This window comes from Anopheles merus, chromosome 3L, assembly GCF_017562075.2.
Source record: "Anopheles merus strain MAF chromosome 3L, AmerM5.1, whole genome shotgun sequence".
Classification (NCBI taxonomy): Eukaryota; Metazoa; Arthropoda; class Insecta; order Diptera; family Culicidae; genus Anopheles; species Anopheles merus.
The window spans coordinates 15,961,297-15,980,017 of NC_054085.1; the positions used below are offsets into that span (position 1 = coordinate 15,961,297).

The 18,721-nt window shown below is 42.9% G+C and overlaps 2 protein-coding genes across 8 annotated transcripts in view; one reads left to right on the plus strand and one right to left on the minus strand.

Annotated features, from left to right (window-relative positions):
- The first annotated feature begins 2 nt into the window (after positions 1 to 2).
- Positions 3 to 3,820, plus strand: LOC121600283 (lysozyme-like). Its single transcript, XM_041928730.1, has 4 exons — positions 3 to 239; positions 3,079 to 3,270; positions 3,341 to 3,414; positions 3,487 to 3,820. Exons 1-4 carry the CDS (start codon positions 161 to 163, stop codon positions 3,643 to 3,645), a joined length of 504 nt encoding a protein of 167 aa, XP_041784664.1. The 5' UTR covers positions 3 to 160; the 3' UTR covers positions 3,646 to 3,820.
- A 2,491-nt stretch (positions 3,821 to 6,311) lies between these two features.
- LOC121600687 (secreted protein C) overlaps positions 6,312 to 18,721 on the minus strand; it is a 50,048-nt gene continuing 37,638 nt past the window's right edge. For 3 of the 7 annotated variants that reach the window (XM_041929537.1, XM_041929536.1, XM_041929538.1), the window contains exons 3-7: positions 10,158 to 10,360; positions 9,655 to 10,066; positions 9,460 to 9,563; positions 7,963 to 8,464; positions 6,312 to 7,892 (exon numbers count right to left, since the gene is read on the minus strand). In XM_041929537.1, coding sequence (XP_041785471.1) covers positions 7,764 to 7,892; positions 7,963 to 8,464; positions 9,460 to 9,563; positions 9,655 to 10,066; positions 10,158 to 10,360 — 1,350 coding nt within the window. In that variant the 3' untranslated portion in view covers positions 6,312 to 7,763. The other 4 variants (XM_041929540.1, XM_041929539.1, XM_041929542.1 and 1 more) reach the window with 4 other exon arrangements.

The window sequence follows — 18,721 nt, forward strand, 5'->3', positions numbered from 1 at the left end:
CGAACCGAACGATCCGTTCGCTCGTCAGTCGTGAAGATCATCGCACCCGAAGCGGACGTCTTTATCCTTTCGAGAGCTTTGGGCTTGTCGTTGCCTACTTTGCACTGTTGTCGTCGTTGTTGTTTGATCCGTTTGTCGCGTGTGTGTTGAGCAAGCCAAAATGGTGCCAAAATCGTTGCTGCTCGTGTGCTTGATCGCGATCGGTGTTAGCAGCGTGCTGGCGGATGTTTCTCACATCGGTAAGTACTGGCACCGGGGAAGTATGGGCACTTTTCTTACTAATTGTGAATGGCACAAGTCATCACAAGTGGCTGGCCGATCTGCGATCGCGGTACAGCTAATCTCGTTTTGCTGCAAGCAGTTGCGGAAGTACAACCATTTGCAACTGAGGATCGCAAAAACACGATAAAAAGCGTGACTCAAGCGTGGCTGATCGTTGATCGGATGACATGCTCTGAGTGCCAAGTTCCCGGAGGGAGTGACATATAAAGCAAGCGTGTCTGTTTGTGTTCCTTCATGCATGCTAATGTGCTATTTGCAGAGTGTGAGAAAATGTGATAAAGAATGAAACAACGCACTTTGATGCATTCTAACTGTCATCTGCAGTTTATAGAGTGTGATAATTATTTCATCAACAGTCGCCATTCAGATAGAAACACCATTAAAAAGCAATGACATCATGTTCAGTTAACGATCTAGTAATTCTGTTTGTTCAATCCTACTCAGTAAGCACTTAGGAACGTTGCTCCAAAATCTACCCCACGATCGCCACCCCAAGCCGAATGGGCCGAATATAGCGAACGAACGCCAAGAACCTATGAAAATAACATAATCACTTACGATAAGCCGCTCAAGCAGCCGTCTGGCCGAGCCGTCCGGAACAACCGGTTTTTCGCGATTGTCCCGCAATCTGCAATCTGCTTGTTGGAGCAGCCATCCTTCCATTCCCTTCCGCTTGCCGCTTTTTAATCGGATCTTGTCGGATTTGTTTACCCGAGCCCCCCCCCCCCCCCCCCCCCCCGTTTGTGACCACGCGACACTCGAGATTGACGCTGGCCTTGATTTTTTATTGTTACTCTTGTTGTTGTTGTTGTTGTTGTGTGTCTGCGGCCAAAACGCAAGCGTTTGCCGGTTCATTGGAACCGGTTCCGGTTCACGCTCGGTTCCACAGAGGCACAGAGACGGAAGGAACTGCAAGGTTTGAGGATTTTATTGGGGAAGGGTATATGATGGAGAAGTTGGTTTTTTGCCTATTTCGGCATGGATGACTTTTGTGTGTGTTTTTTTTATTATTGAAACTCAAGCATCGCTACGGGATCGTTTGATAGGGAGGGGGATGTTCCGTTTCATAACGGGATGGGGTCGCTTCATTTCGGTGCCACGCGCGTTGATGATTAATTGGTTTCGGTAGGACCCTGGGGCTATCGGGCCTATCCCGGAGGTCACAGGAGTCAAGGAAATGCCTGCAGGGATCGCTTTGTTTTTTGGCTTGACGTGTTAACGGGTTTCGTGTCGCTCACTTTACACCTCTCTCGATATGAATTGAGTGTTTATCCTTCGCCCATTCTTTTATGATCTTGGAGTAGACACTGGGAAAACATTGAGGTTAATGAACAGTGTTGGAACCCAATAATCCTTGTGCTGAATTCGGATACAATAACAGCAGAATGAAGGAGACGGAGTCCAAGCTTACCTTTAAAAGTTAATAATAGGGAATATGGCATTACTCCAACTTTATTTCTGTTACAATTCTTTCGAAAATTGACATCTTTGCATTCCTTCATAAATGATCTTCTTGTGAAGAATTCATCTGGAGTAATCTTGGGAAGTGTTCCAACATATCCGACATACTATTTTGAATATATCTTCATAGATTGGATTTAGGAATTTGGAAAAGTTTGCTAGAGTTTAGGGTTCAGATGGCCGATGGTGAGTTATCTAAGAACCTCAAAATCACCGTTTAAAAATCAGCATAACTTTACATCTATTCTTCCTGAGGAGTATCTAATACTTCCAATCAAGGGCCTTGACTCCACTCAATGAGGAATTGCTAATTGCGCTTTTGCACATCAAAAGTATTGCTTTTTTTGGGGAAATACTTAAGAGTCTTTTATTCGTCGCGTTACTCCCAACCCCAACGTCATGTTTAATACGGATCGTTGCTCATTTAGTGATGTTCTGGTTATTGAATTTAACTCAATTCTATCTTGAAGAATCTTGTGATTTGATGCAAAAAGCCTCGTAAGCAATAGTTAACAATAATCTAAACGTCAATAATTTACGAGCACGAGCCCATGTTACGGCCCTGCTTACAATATCTTCAAGCTGATATCAGTGAAGATCCTATTTAAAGTTGAATTGAAACACGTTAAAATATTACAAAAAACCTGATGTGTTGTAAACCGACATAAACAACCTCATTGGAAAGGTTGTTGAACATTATTGCCCCCCCCCCTTTATTACCTCATATGTATGTTCTTGCTCCAACCGAAACGCCATGCGAGCCACCATACCGTTCTACTTAATAATTACCTTTTGACAGCATGCCTCATCCATCAACAATGCCAGCAAAATCCCTTTCTATCGACGCTGTATTGATTGATGTAGCTGCTCCTACCGGTTTTAGTTTATAATCAGAAGCCCCGGTGCTTAGGTGTGCAGGAACTCCACGCTCAATCACCTTCAAACCCGCCGGAGATCGGATAAGCCATCGGTGCGAGACTCCAACTTGACCGATGACGGCATGGAGCTGAATGTAATCATCCATACAGAAGGAGGCACACGATATGTTTTCCCTTTCGAAGTTACCTCGAACGGTGGCCATAAATCGTACTTTGCGGGAAGGTCGTGTGGCCGAGGACAATAGCAGCTCACGATTGTGTTTCATTTCCGGGACATCGCTGAGCGTCGCTTTATCTCTCTATTATCCTCCTGCACGTCCATACGTGGTTAGAATGATCGATGTTTGCCAGCTTCTTGGCCGCTTTGCTGATTAATAATCTTCTTAAAAGCCTTCCCTACACCGGCTGATGACATCATACTGATAAAAATCATACCACTTTCCCGCGTTTATTCTAGCCCCACCGCAACAACAGCTTGAAGATCCGGTCACCGACGTGTGCCTGTCCTGCATCTGTGAGGCTTCGTCCGGTTGTGATGCTTCCCTGCGCTGCAGCGGTGACGTGTGCGGGATGTTCGCCATCACCTGGGCGTACTGGGCCGATGCCGGCAAGCCCGTCCAGCAGGGCGATTCGCCCGACTCGCAGAATGGTAAAATGTCCAAAGGGAAGGCAGGAATAAAGTGAATTATTTACTACATTTACCACATTATTTATTGTAGCGTACGCGAACTGCGCCAATGAACCGTACTGTGCGGCCCGGACCGTCCAGGGCTACATGAGGAAGTTTGGGCAGGTAAGGATGGGCGGGCGATTTATAATATTGTTAAACAACACAATGTGTTAAACAACTTTGATGCCATTTTAGGACTGCAATGGTGACGGTCGGATCGATTGCTTCGATCACGCGATCGTCCACAAGCTGGGAGGCTACAACTGCAAAAACACGGTACCGATCGTCTACCAGTCCAAGATCGACGAATGCATCCAGCGAAAGGCGAACGAGTACAGTGCGGCTCGTCAGTAGAGCGCGTGTGCGTCTCTGTTTTCTTATTTAATTTGCTAATTTTAACACACATCACGTAAGGCTCTGCTTCCGCTTCTTTAAAGTCGAAAGTCTGAAAAGGGCATTGATTTGAAGAATTTGAAGATTTGAGAATACATTTGCTTTCGAAATACATACAAGTACACCAATAACTGAATAACGGGTTTTTGTATTTATTTTAAGACTTTAACATATCTTTATTTTTCAAAAAGCTATTGTTTGTTTGGATTTTTGTTTCGTTTGTGTGTATGTATGTGTGTATGTGTGTGTGTATGTGTGTGTGTGTAAAGTGTTTGTTTTACAGTGGAAGTTTTTAGTTATTTTTGCGGTTTTCGGTTTTTTTTTTTAATTTTATTTCTGCCGCGCAAACAGTCCTTTCCCAATCTTGGCTGGGTTTTCTTTTGGTTGCACTGACTGTGCTTACAAAATTAACACTTAACCATATGAAAGAGAAAACAAAACATAATACACACTCTATTTTGCCTTTCCGATTGCCGGAACCCGGCATTCTTCTCAGTTCGTTCTAATCCTGTTGGGCACTGCCTTACTAGCTAAACAACAACCACCTAACAACGAATACGGCTTGTCACTTTTGTGTGTGTTTCTGTCTCAAAAAAACACTAACCAATTCCAATCACACCTTCCCCCCCCCCCTCGCCCCTCCCGCCCGATCACTTCTCCGAGTACAACGTAATGAGGCTTTTAATTACACGAAAGCGTCTAACACACGATATAAGCGTAGTAGTAGTAGCATCGATTGTATTTTCCGGAGGGGTTTTTTTTTTTTTGCGTGAAAAGGAATGCTTTACCTTTCCGTCGCTGAATTGGAAGAAGCAGTTGGAAGGTGAGCCAAAACCAAAGCGCTTGGAAGCCAATGGAAGCGGCCACTGCACGCACTTCTGCTGCTGCTGGGAGGACATAATAATACTGTAACATATGGTGTAGGAGAAAAATTATAAAATGCAATTAATTAATTTAAAAAAATAATTACTTTAACTATTCTCTTGCTGATTTTGGGTGTTTGTGCTCCTGTCTTTATGGTTGGTTTTATAACATTTTTAGGAGGTAGCTTATTTGTTTTGGGGTTTTTTTTTATTATCTAACCTCCAAACCCTTCAGTTGGGTTTCCTAACAAATCTACAAAATTTTATTTGAGATTTAATTTTTTTCTGTAAATTATTGAACGTTTTACGGTAGAAGAACACGTGTAGAGCGAAAGGAACTTAGTTGCAGAACGTTGCATTTGCTGGTTTAGTAGTAGAATGAAATGAGTAAAAGGATTTTTAAAGACTTCTACCAAGGGAAGCGTAAAGAGTGTTAAAGGCAGTGCTCTAGCCATGTTGAAATGTTGTACTGATGTTTGGTAAACTTTTTTGGAATATTTTTTGCTGCTTTTATGTTCTGTTCTTTGCAGCCTGCAGTACTATAAAATCGATTGAAATTGTAGCACATTTGTCACTAAAAATCACTCAATTATTTTATGACAGATTTAAATCGTTCGTTTTAAACGAGCGTCTCATAGACGCATGGAATGAATTCTATAACCTGTTATACAAATTTAAATCAAACACACGCGACACAACTGCTAGAGCACGGCCTAACTAACCGGGTGAGCTTAAAACTATTCTCAAATAGTCTCTCCAGTTTTTCGCTTCCTCTCTCTCTCTTTCTTTCTCTTTCTGAAACAGAGAGCGTAATACTACTACTACTACTACCACTACTACTACTACTACTACTACTACTAGTTAACGGACTCTCTCTCTCTCTCTCTCTCTTCACCTTCCTTCATAATGTTCCCACCGTGATCGCCTCGCTGAGGTTTCCTTGTCTTAACTGTCCTTTTGGCAACGGGATAGTTTCATAGTACATAGTGGACCTTCCTTTGAACGGTGGCGGTTGCGTGAAAAGTATAAGAAACGCATTACACAGACACACAAACACACACACGTACAATACACGCTAATCACACGCATTTACACATCGGGATCGGAACAAACAATGGAGTATTGCTGCTTATAATGGGACGTTTGGTTGGTTTTTTGTTTTTGTTTTACTTCTTCTATATGTTTGTGTATATATCAGCACCTACAAAGAGGATGGGTGGCGACTACTACAACGTATGTGTGTGTGTGTGTGTTTGACCTGAAGACGGTTTTAGAACATGTTTATTCACTTTATTCGCTTTTTTATTTGCTTTATTTTACTCTTCTACACCCTTTCAAAGGGTTTGCCTGTCTCTGTGTGTGTGTGTTGTTTAATTGTTTATTTCTTGTTTTCGTGTTTTTTTAGTAGCAAAATTCTAAAATGCATTACATTTGCGAAACTTTTCTCGTTTAAGTGTGTGTACACAGGTTTTTTTAGGTTTTTAAAATACTATAACAACAAACTTTTTGCTTCTCTTTTATCCTTTTCCCTTTCATTTTCGTTTCTTTTTACTGTCACTACTACTTGTGTACGTCGTGTGTGTGTGTGTTTTATTTATTGTGTATTTTTACTTCATTTTTGCTTTGGCTGCAATTGCGGACACCCGCCCGGCCCGGCGCTCACTGCTTCAAAATGCTTTTGCATTTGTTTGTTTGCTTTACTTTACTTTCAACACTTAGCTACTTACAGGTTGTTTTATTGATCTGTTTTTTTTTTTTTATTTCCCTTTTTATCCTAGTCTTTTTTGTTCTTCTTCTGCTGTTGCTTTACTGGTTTTTGTGTTTTTGCTTTTGCTTTCTCTCCGATCCGATCTGCCCGATGCGCGCGACAACACTTACCGACCTATCACAGTGAGCTTTGTTGTGTGTACGCGAAGTGTGATCCGTTGTTGTTGTTGTTGTTGTTGTTTTTTTGTTATGATAAAAAAACCACCGAAAACTGGACAAGTAATCGATTATATTTTGTTTCCTTTCCTAAAACTATTGATTATGCACAAAAACTACCACAAAGGGAAGTGATAATGAATGCTTAAAATGCTTCAAACGATGGAAGTGGTGGATCGCTTTTAGACCTTCTGCGTACCTGCCTGTCTGGGTGGAAATGGTGGGAATTGTTCTATTCTATTCAAAACGCAACAGGGTTGAAAGGGGACATTCAAAAGTATCAGTAAAATAGAGTGGCATTATCTACGCGCTTCGGCATGTTATTTCGTTGCTCCTTATGTTCACCTTTTTTGCGCACGAATCGAATCGACCTAGGAACATAGATTTTACACTTATTGCCATCGCAAGCAGCTTGCTGTTGTTCTCTACTGTTTTTTTCATTCTTGCTTCCTTTTTTTGTTAACAAGTGAAGTGATAGTGATACACACCAGAGAACTAATATTGAACGCTTTGAAACACTTCCCTTTTATTCCCTTCTTGTTTCTTCTTCCTTTCTTTGATAGCTTGTTTGTTTGTTTTCTTCTTTTCTTTCATTTTTTATTTCTACGTGGGATGAATGTGATATGTTTGCGTGTTTTACCTACTGTTTATAACTCTGTATTGAAACGGCATTTTGCTTTGCGATTACCGATTTGATATCGCGTTCGGAGTGTTTGCCTTACCTTTGCTTTTTAATCTGTTTCTCGTAACCATTATTTAGCTTTACAGCTAGTTTTTAAACCACTTAGAGATTATGTTTGCTCTTTAAAAAAAACCTCACTTAATTAAACTTTTCACTTGTTTTTCCTTGATTAGCACAATTGCAAAGAAAACGAGCACGAAAAAGAAGTAGAAAAATAAAACATAACAAAAAAACCTGCTACTACAGAGCCCTGGTTGGCAATTCAATTGCACTAAATGAATCAATATGATCCAAACTGTTGTGGGGTATTGGGGGATTAGTTTCGAAAGAAAGCGAACGAATCAAGAACCGGCAGTTGATTAAACATGCTGGATAACAAAACCCGCCACAGCGCCTTCTCTTACTCTCTCTCTCTCTCTCTCTCTCTCTCTCTCTCTCTCTCTCTCTCTCTCTCTATCCACAAACTGTTTTAAAAAAAGCTTCGCTGAAACCACGTTTCACGTCTAATCATGTGCAATTTGCTGTATTTTTTCCACTATCTCCTTTGCTCGATTGCTTTGGAAGCTATGCTTTTTATTGTGTTTTGTTTGCCGTACTCTTCTTCCCCATCCTTACTTCAACCCATTTCCACCTTCGTGGGCAAGCAGCGCCTCCTTTGCCTCCCGCTTGCCCCGCTTCTTTTCCTCCTTCGCAAGCATTTTGGCGAGCTTTTCCTCCTCTTTGGCAATACGTTTTTCCTCCTGAAAAGAGAAATAGAAAAAAATGAAAAATTAAAACACACACACATCGCTTTTCCCTTTATCCACCTACCTTTCGGGCCTCCTTTTCCGCCTTCTGTTTGGCCTTTTCCTCCTTCTTCTTCTTCTCGATCGTTTCGTTCTTCTTATTGTCGTACTTTTCGTCCTGCTTGCTGCCGCTGGCGCTGGTGGCCAACGAGCTGGTACTGCTGCAACCCATCCCAACGCCACTATCAACGCCGCCCTTGTTGCTGCCACCACCACTGCCACTGCCCGCCCTGCCCAGCCCGGAAGGGCCGGCCGTGGCCGAGGAAGCGGACAGTACGCGTGCCTTCGGCGTGGAGCTGTTGACGGCCGTTATGAGCGACGTGGTGACCGGTTTCCCGGTGGCCATGTTCGTTTTGTTGATGGGCGATTTGGAAGCGACTGGTGCGATTTTCGCGTTCAGCCCGAGCTTGGAAGGGCCGGACTTGCTGGCTGGGCCGCCGCCGCCACCGATGCTGCCGATCTTTTCTACCGTCATCAGTGGTATTGATTCGACCGGGTTCGCCGGTTTGCCCGGTTGGGTGTAGTATCTGTAATTTTGAATTGTAAAAATATTGTTTTGATTAGTTTTATTTATAAAAAGATTGTATTTTAAAGCGTAATCTTAGTGATGCTGTGAATTAAATTCAATTTAGATCACAATCGTGCGGAGGAATCAAGTTTAGATCACATTCATCATACAGAAATGAGCTAATCGCAGATGCATCGAAAAAGCAAGCAATTGCATACATTTAGGCGCTTTGTCTGTAATTGCGCACAGTGCGACAATATTCATACATTTTTGACGTTAACAACTTTAAAAGTATTTTTCGGCTTAAAGTAAACTCGTTTCCTAAAATCCTCCTCTTTTTCCACTCTCTTCCCCCGTAGGAAAACATCAACCATCAACGCTGTTTTAGCACTAATAAGATTAGAAAAAATGGGAAATTGTGTGCTGCAAACCACGCGTGCTCGCCACATTTCACGTTGCACTTTGGGCGATGAAAAACAAAATTTGCCACCGTCACCACCGCCGGAAGGGGGGCTTTTGGCAACGTGTTCTGCACACACACACGCACAGAATTATGGCCAACTTTGCTGGCGACAAGCCAGCGGCGGAAATGGCAAGAAACAAGCATTCTGAACACAGAGAAGATGTGCAAAGACATACACACAATGTCATCTCATGTTGTGGAAAATGGAAGAAAAAAAATGGCTAAAAACAGCAAATGAAAAAAGTTGCTCGGCAGAGGAGTTCTCTCGTGCCCAAGCTCTTGTAAGGATAGCAGTACCGTGTGCGCGCCGTAAGCCTTCGTGGCAGCAGTAAAACAAGGAAATACACTGTGTACCGAGTGTTGTCTTTTTGGGATGGGGCCCAACTGGAAGCTCCCAAAAAAAAGGAAAAGCAAAAGAAAAAGCCAACCACTTTGTAACTGATTGGCCCAGTGCCAGTCAGATCGCGTGCATAATGCTACGTTGCATAATTTGTTGCTCGAAAACTTTTTACGGTGAGAAACTAAACCGTCCCCGTTCTTTGCATACTTACTTAAACCGAGCGCCCGGATTGGCAGGGGAAGGCGTCCGGTGGCGTGTGGGGCTCTTGAACTCAATGATCGGTGGCAACCGATTTGGCATCTCCGGAATACGGCTCTGTTTGTGTGTGTTGGAGTGTAGAAAATAGCAAAAAACATAGGTTATAATCAGTTCAGTTTTCCTATCTCAACCCACCCAATCCCGTTACCTTCATGTAGTATTGTCCCTTTTTGTGGTAGTGCTGGTAGGCGGGATTGCGCGGCACTGCACCGAGGCAACCGCTCGTACTGCAGCTGCTGGTGCAACCGCCGGCCCCCGCCCCATGCCGATGGCTGTGGCCGTGCAGCGACCCATCCGTGGTGCCGCTCGTCGACGACGTGGAAGACATACCGGACGTGCCGGACGTGCCGGAGCAGCTGGACATGTTCGAGATACCGGACACGCACGACGACCCGGAGCTCATCGAGTACAGGCTGGCGGACTGGGTGACCCGCGCATCGACGCTGTACGAGCTGGCGGACCCGGGGACGCTCCAGCTCTTGCTGCCCATCGAGTACGTGCTGGCCGAACCTTGCAAGCGCCAGGAAGTCGAGCCCGAGGTAAGACGATTTATTCTCGCCCTGGGTGGGCATGGGGAAGGCAATGGAAGAGAGTGTAACGGACAGTGTGACAGGCCTTGTGTTGTGGACACACATTTCGTGCATTAATTACCTGCAGATAACACAGCGCAAAGGGAGCAACCGTTGCGCGACGGCACTTTGGATCGTTTTGACGAAGCACCGGCGGCACACGACACGGTGGCCACACGGGGACGTTTGCATCGTTGCCCGCGCATTGATGCAGATGACGCACTCGTCCTCCTGCGATGTTGGCGGTTCGAGTTCGCTCTCTTCGAGCTTGCTGAGCAGTTTTTCCTACGAGAGAGAGAGAGAGAAAATAGAGCAAAGAAAGGTGGAACAATGTTAGAGAAATGTATCTTCAACAATTTCAAATTCTGAAAGTGTCCTGATTCATAATAAGGATTCTTAAAACTTATGTATGCAATATGAATGATATATTGTAAATGATGAAGAAGCAAAGCCTTTTTAGGTCGTCCACAAGGACAGAGGAGGCGTGGTAGGCCCAAACTGAGATGCCAAGATGGCGTGGAGGCGTCCGCCATTAAGGCCGGGATAACGGATTGGCAGACGAAGGCGCAAGACCGAGAGCGGTTTCGGACACTCCTAAGGCAGGTCAAGACCGCAAAGCGGTCGTAGCGCCGGCTAAGTAAGTAAGAAGAAGCAATGTGAATGATGAAGCAGAATGATGTTATGAAAGACTCCTCACCCAGTCTAGACTCAAATATAATAAATATGCAAATTCTGAAGTCCCAACAAGTTCCAAAGGTCCAAAGCTCCAACAAAGTCCCAACTGCTACTACTGGTTCTGTAGTACTGAAACGGACTCCAAACCTGAAACTGATTCCGGACCCATATCAAATCCCAGAACAGATTTCAAAGTGATACCCATTCATTTACCCATATCTGTCCATACATATATCTCAGGTCTATACCGATCACGGAACTGATGAAAAGTTCCTATAGGATTTGATATCCATAGATTTAAACCAATCCTGGAACTGATCCTTATCACAACTGATATTCATTCCGAATTCATTTCTGTCCTCAAATTGCTTCAGAATTCAACCTGGATCTGGAACTCTGGATTGCAGCCCAAACTGATCCTAGAGGTAACCCAGTTCTGGGATCTAACTCTATCTAAAACTATCTAAAACTATCAAGTATAACTATTCGCTGTTTGGCAGTGTGATGTCTTATGCCTTAAGTCGTTGTTTGCTGGTCTTGTGCGCTCGTGCGTGGAGTATTGCTCAATTCTTTGTTTCCCGAATTGCATGACGATGATTAACAGAATAGAGACAATACAACGGAAGTTTACACGACTTGCTTTGAAATGCGACCAATTCAGAGGACTTACAACCATGGATAGGTTATCGCTCGCGTTGCCTTCTGTTTTGGTCTACAGACGCTCGAACACCGTTTTAAGGTAAACCAATGTGTATTTGTTGCTAAAATATTAAAAAAACGAATTAGACATCCCTTATTTACTAGAGAAGATCAATATCTACGCGCCATCGAGACCTCTTCGCTCTCGTAACTTACTTGTCGGCGAGAACAGGCGTACCTTATATGGATACAACGAACCGTTACTAGCTATGACAAGGCAATTCAAAACAATGATTTTCCCATCACTTTGATTTTAATTTAACGACCAGTGCATTTAAAGAAAACATTTTATTAATCTTCAATTTTGGCGACACTGTATCAAGGGAGATGTTAGGGCAATAATTTAGGACTTAGGTGTAGGATAGGTTTTAAGGTTGTACTTAATTTGTCACAGCCTCAAGAGTGCAAGACATATCTTCTTCTTGTTCTTCTTCTTTGGCACAACAACCGTTGTCGGTCAAGGCCTGCCTTGTACCCCACTCTAGTGAAGTGAGCTTGGCTTTCAGTGAACTATTGTTACCATAGCAGAATAGTCAGTCCTACGTATGGGGGCACAGTCTATTCGGGACTTGAACCCATGACAGGGATATGTTGTTACGTCGTACGAGTTGACGATTGTACCACCAGACCGGCCCAAGACAATATGTTGGTAAATAAATAACTCGGAACCATATAGATCCTATTGCTTTTCTCGAATTCAAATCTGTACTGGAAATCATCTCAATCCTATAAGAATACTACAGCTGATTCAGAACCTGATCCAGTAGACTCTTAACCTATTCCGATTCCAGAAACGTTTCTTAATCTTAAAGACATTCAAAATTTCGTAGCTAATTTGTGGCAATTTTAGTAGCTAATGCATTGCAGCAAGAAGTACCGTGTAATTCTAGTGTAAGGGAGTCACTAACATTCGAGTCAAACATTTAAGGATAACGAACGTCCTAACGTACTGCTAACTGCATATAAAACGAGCAAAAACATTACACTTTCGTGAGAACATAAAAAACATTCGATTTCCTGATAGAATGCCAACTTCTTGCTTAACCTCTGACATGTCCAATTAGGCATTTGATTTATTAAGACATTAAATGCTCAATCTGCAAAGCTCAACAAAAGCGTACTGCTCTGCTCAAGACTAAAGCCTATGTACCCCCCCAAGAATGTTCCTGCGGGAAATAAGGTGTGTGCATCTAACACCGAAACCTATCCGGTCTATCACTCGCAAACGAACCACTTCCGCACGATAAGCTTTCGAGAAACCATTCACACTCTCCTTTACACTGCACCGTCGACGGGTGTCTCAGCCAAGCAAGTCTAACGACCCCAAACGAAGGCCCACTGCATGCCCATCACCCACCCAGAAGGCAATTGATTCTTCCAACCGAACGACTAATTATGACCGGGGCAAGGGGGGACCCTCCGGAGCTTCCTATTATGAGCTCACCCGAGTACGGGACGAGGTGGTAGGTGGGAAACTACTTCCGATTTGGTTGGTGCTGTGCACTTCAACCTGTGTGCAGCTTGAGGTTGCAGAAGGAAGTCGTCTGTCGTAAACTATCGTTCTTCTGCACAATCCAAGCCCAACACAATGGCACACCACTACGCTGACCGGTCGGCGTGAGTGTGTGTCACAGGGGGTGGGTTAGAAAACTTTAGTAAAAAAGGGTAATTGCAAAGCGAAAAACCACAGGACTAAGTTACGACTGCGGGAGGTTAAAGGCCCTCCAAACACACACACACACACACACACACACACACACACACATATGCAGAGACATACATCAAAGCTAGACGGAAACAATTATTAGCACAGTTGCGGGTCCGCGCCCTGTTTTGCTTGCGTGAAGTTCAATTTTAAACCACCTTGCTGGTGTTGCCCACTTTTTTTTCAGTTTGTTCCGTTGTTTTCGGGTGCGGAGACAACTCCGCAACACACGTCGCGCCAGCCCCGAGTTTGCGAAACGGACCCGGGCCAGGTTCAAGGCAGTGCAAAGTGGCATTCACCCGGGGTCATACCAACCGTGTGTGCACACACGAGGATCCGTTTGTATGCAAAGCGAACTGTACCGGTTCATGTAGCGGGGCTTTTAAGTGGATAAATGGCCGCACAGATTAGACAGGGAGAGAGAGGTAGGGAGGGAGGGAGGCAAAATGTCAAGTGGAACGTGTCTGTGCGGAAGCTAAGATGTGTAAAAAGGCGTTTGCCACTAAACATTCTTCTAGCCAGTGCACGACACGGGCTGTCAGGGTGCAACTAATTGGTTCCAAGAAGGAGGTACGTACGGCAGCAAAAAAGTGTGTGTGCGTGTGTCTCGTGAGATCAATTTAATGATCGCTTTAAATGGCTAAAACGGTTTTGGCATTCGGTGGCGACATCTGCTACCCATTCTATCAGGAACTAATTAAAATTAGCAGCAGTAAATTAGTGCGCGTCCCATAAGCAGCGGTATACTACCGGAAGATGCGACAGTGTGTTTACACACTACACTTTGCTAATTCGTTGTCATGTTTACACACCATGCACACAAATTGATCTAGTACGTTGCGGTGGCGTTTAATTAAGCTGTTTGGTGCGTCACTATGGGCAACATTAAGGGCTTCGGCGACGAGGGCCCCTCTTCACGCTTCTCAATTGACCGTGAATTATTAATTCTTCACCGCGCCATGTTCGCGATGTTGAAAGTGAATCACATTCAGCCCCTCCAGGCTCATTTTCACCGAAACCGGTTTAAGACATACGGAAAAGGGGGGAGGGCGCCCTTTTCCACGTGGCTGGATGTCGTGCACGCGTCTTCGACCTTCGACGAAACCGTTTCGGAATGAATTCTTTTCTCTCTCGCGGCTCGCGTGAAGAAGGGTGTCTATGACGTTGTGTATCTAATGTAGGTAGAGCCCTTTTTTGGGGGAATGTTTTTTTTTGAAAATTGGGCTTTAAAAATGTTGTGGCGCTGTGCTTGTGACAAATGGCTTGATCGTTTGTCAAAACTTTGTCAAAACGCTGAGTGACTCACAGTGTAAAAGAATTGGTTTGAAAGATTTACCATCTTTACATTCAATAAAAAAGCTTCTTCTAGAACAGTTTTACACTAAAATAAATACAAATTTAAGGCATTCAACATGCTGAAGGGGTAAAAAGCATTCATGTTCTTATAGAATATTTAGTAGTTGTATTTACAATCATTTCTTTACATAAAATAGTCGATCGTTTAGCTTCACTTACAGAGTTTTCCACGATTTTTTGGTGCGTTTCTTAAATTTTTTGATCGTATCCTATAGATTTTTGGTTGGTTCCCATCATTTATTGGTATTTTCCGATTGGATATCAATACAATTGGACCAACAAATTCTGGGAAAGGGCCAAAAACTCGTGAAAACGCACCAAAAAAATATGGGAACCCACCAAAAATTGATGGGAATCAATCAATAAATCGTGGGAAACCCTGTAATCAAAAATCGTATTGGTTTTGAACAAAAAAAATGCAAAAATTCATATAAGGAATACAAATAAGCCATTTTTATATAAGAGCCTTTTAACGAATTAGAAAACAAACGGTTCAAATTGGAAATCAAAATCAAATCAAAGAATTAGAATTAAACTATAATATCTGCATCATGCAAAGGAAACAATTTTGCAGACCCCTGATCTAGATCATTCCAGTTTCTTTCCAGTTATGTATCGATCAAAGTAAGCTGAAACTGTTTTTTTTTTAATTTTCTCATACGCTTGGCCAAGGTCCTTGAAAGAGAACAGGTCGAAGCGCTTAGAGTAAATTGACAGAAAGCCATGGGAAAATTTTGACAGTTAAAGTGAACATTGTTTATGTTTAGCGATGGACGTTGCTATGGAGTGAATGAGAGTTTTGTTCAGCATTTCACATTCAATTCCTGGTAGAATATTTGAATAATTAGAATCCAAATAGAATATTACATGACTGATACAATCCAAGGATCTCATTTATCATTCGTAGCCAGGTTATAAGTAAATGACGGTATGCATATTGTACCAGTGTGTATCGATTTGATGTTTCATTTTACTCTCAGTGTTCAATTGAAAGTAAAAAGGACTTCTTTAACACAGTTGAACATGTTAAACATTTCGTTTTTCCAGCAGGACCGTTGCAAACGGTAGTGGTTTGTGGTCACGGAATGGCAAACAATGAAAAAGGTTATCAATGTTTCTGAATACAGAGTAGACTGCAATTACTTCTCCTTTATTCTCCAGAAGTGATTGACCGCAAGAAATTTAACCAATATAACCTTCCTAATAATAAATTCGTCCACTTTTGCGCGTTAACTATTAGCCGTTTGTTTGTAAACACTTTTTCATGAAACTGTCAAAAGCGAGCTGAAAATGGCAACCTAGCAACGGGCTTTGCATCGACCTGTTCTCCTTAATAGATCTTGCGCTTGGCACCTGTCGAGGGAAGCTATCACCCCACCCTCAACCCTTCAACCTGTCAAAACTTCCGTCAATAACGCGTTTGTGTCAATCCCCTATTTCTTTTCTTTTTTTGACAAACTGATAACCTTCGATCGATCTGTTTGAGCAGTGGCGGCTTGGTGGCGGCGTTCGCACCATCGATCTAATCCAATCCTTGGCTAAGGTCAAGTTCGGTGCCACAACACAGACCGCGCTTGTAATTGAAATGTATCGTATGTCGTTCATTCGTAGCAGGAGAGTGGCAGGGAGGGGGAGAGCAGTAGTGTAAACAAAACCCCAACTTCAAGTGCTTCAAAAAAGACACTTCCTCGCGCGCAAAATGCACTGCGTCATTGTGCGCAACGGGGAGAGTATGCGCAAGAGCACGCGCGAGCGCGCGCGCGCACACATACACAGCGACGCAAGACATTGAACGCAGCTTTTCATCATGTGGTGATCGATGTTAGCATAAGCTTTTGGAGGACCTAACCAGACGCGCATGCCGAATGCCGTGAAACGTGGGTCGGAGTGGATGATAACAGAAGTAGAAGAATGTTCTATTTTGTTCGAAACATCCTTCACAGCGAATCAATAAATCGTTGATGAGCTGCTGACAGGCCTTGTAAAACGTTTACTATTTACTATACTGTTATAAAGCGTTTGTTCATACTGTTCCGAGAAATGAAACAAACGACTAAACAAATCTCAACAACAAGGTTCGATTTCACGCTCCAACTATTCCGCTCGCCGAACAGGAAGTCTGCCGGTGCGTTATGGTTCTATTGTTTCATCTCAACGGCTTAATGCTTAACCGTTGCTGCGCAGGCGCGACTACCGTGGCGGTCGGTTATGATCGTTTCTTGCATAGAAATAAATCCCACTCCGGACGCTCCGGCGGGTGGTAAAACCCCGTTCTGCAAACGAATGTAAATGTGCATAAATATTTCATCTTCACGGGTTTATGGCCGCAGAAAAAAAAAACAACAGTTAAGCTTTTAGCTTGTTTTTACGCGCATTTGCATACGAATACAATGCGTGCAGCAAAGGGGAATGAGAATGCTTAGAAGCATCCAGAATGAGAGGCTCGTCTGTGGCGTGACGACACTCCTTCTAGATTGTTTTTTACTTGCTTGCTTTTTGGCAAAAAACAAACAAACACATTTTTGCTACACTTGTCAAGGCCGTATGCTAAAATACCTGTTCCGTTGCGCTGACACAAAAAGAGGGGCGCGTCTGCAGTATAGCGGAAATCGAGAACAATCCCCCAAGAAAATGATCATTTTGTGTGCTAATCTCGAGCTCTTTTTGCTCTTGAAAAATGCATTTATTTAGTAATTAAATCATTACAAACAATAATGACATTATCGACCTGCAATCCTTCCAGCACCGATAAATCATCCCAAACCGTATGCGAATCCGACCGAAACCGGTTGCCCGGTTCGGTTAATTGATACTAAACGGTCCGTTCAATTTTTTCACCATTCTTTCTCGGGGCCCTCTGGAACGGTCTGACAGGCCAAATACCATTGCATCACACCTTCTCTCGTCACCTCAGCACCACCTTTGCCGGCACCGTCACGGGAAGTTCCTTGCACTTCTGTCGGTCGGTCCCGGATTCTGAACGGGACCGACAACGCGACTTAATTAGCCCATTTGCATGCCAATAGCTCCCAACGCCGACGTCAGCGGCGACATCGTCTCGTGCCGTTGTTGCGGAGGAGGGTAGCGTGCAGCGTACTGAATCGATCGATTGCGTCTTTCGGTGCGTCTACGCGCGCAGCACGTGCACACCCGACGGGCAAATGACAATGGAGACATGAGCGCGGTCAAGTTGATTCTGCTCCTTCCTATTGCCCCTCCCCGACCGCTGCAAAGGGGGAGGATTGACTTGCAACTATTTCGGGCGTGTTTCTTCTGGACGGTTCCGAAAAACTTTCTGAAACACTCGAACCGCTTTTGATTTGACTGACAACCAATCATGGTGGTGAGTGGATTTCCTTTTCACGGGAAGACGGGTTATTTTGTGCGTGTGATACGAGGAAAAAGTGGTTGCCTGAGCAAAATGAGTTTGCTTGGAAAATAATAGGGACTTATTTTAATAATAATATTATGAAAATTTTAAAAGTAAGTGATTGATAAAAGAGAGTATAAAAATATTTGTTATCTTTAACATTAATCTTGAATTTATTAGTACAAAATACAGTGAATGTTAGAAAATAAATGGAAAGATGAATGTACAAGATCAAAAGTAAAATAAATTAATAAAATATATAGTTAATTGTACAAAAGAGTAAAATAAAACAAGACAAGGAAAACAATTACAAGCATTAAAGGTTTAGAAAAACTGCAAATTCAAAAAAATATGTTTCAATATTGGATGTCAAACAAGATAAAAAGGTAAAGAAATGAGAATTAAACGAGAAATGGAAAAAAATGCAAAAGAGCAAAAGAAAGACAAACTAAAAAGTAAAAAATAATAATAAATCGTCTAGAAACGTATAGAAAACAAACAACACTTATAAATGAAAAACAGAAATCAAACAGAGAAAACAAGATAATTAGTATTCAAAAAATATTGTTATTAAGGTCGTGTTGCTAAATAATAAAAAAAAACTCTTATTTAACTATATTCCCTTAACACATTCCATTCGTATTTTCGTACCTTTTCACTTAATTGCTTTTGGTTTCAGTTTTCCTTTTCCTCAAGCTGGCCATTGCTCATAAATTGTGCAAAACTGCTTACCATTAGCTGCTTTGCCTCCCCCCCAGAAGGAATCCAAACGCAAAGTCCCTTTGCTTCCCTGTGTTTTACTGTATGCAAGCACAATAAAACATGCATCATCGTCTAGACA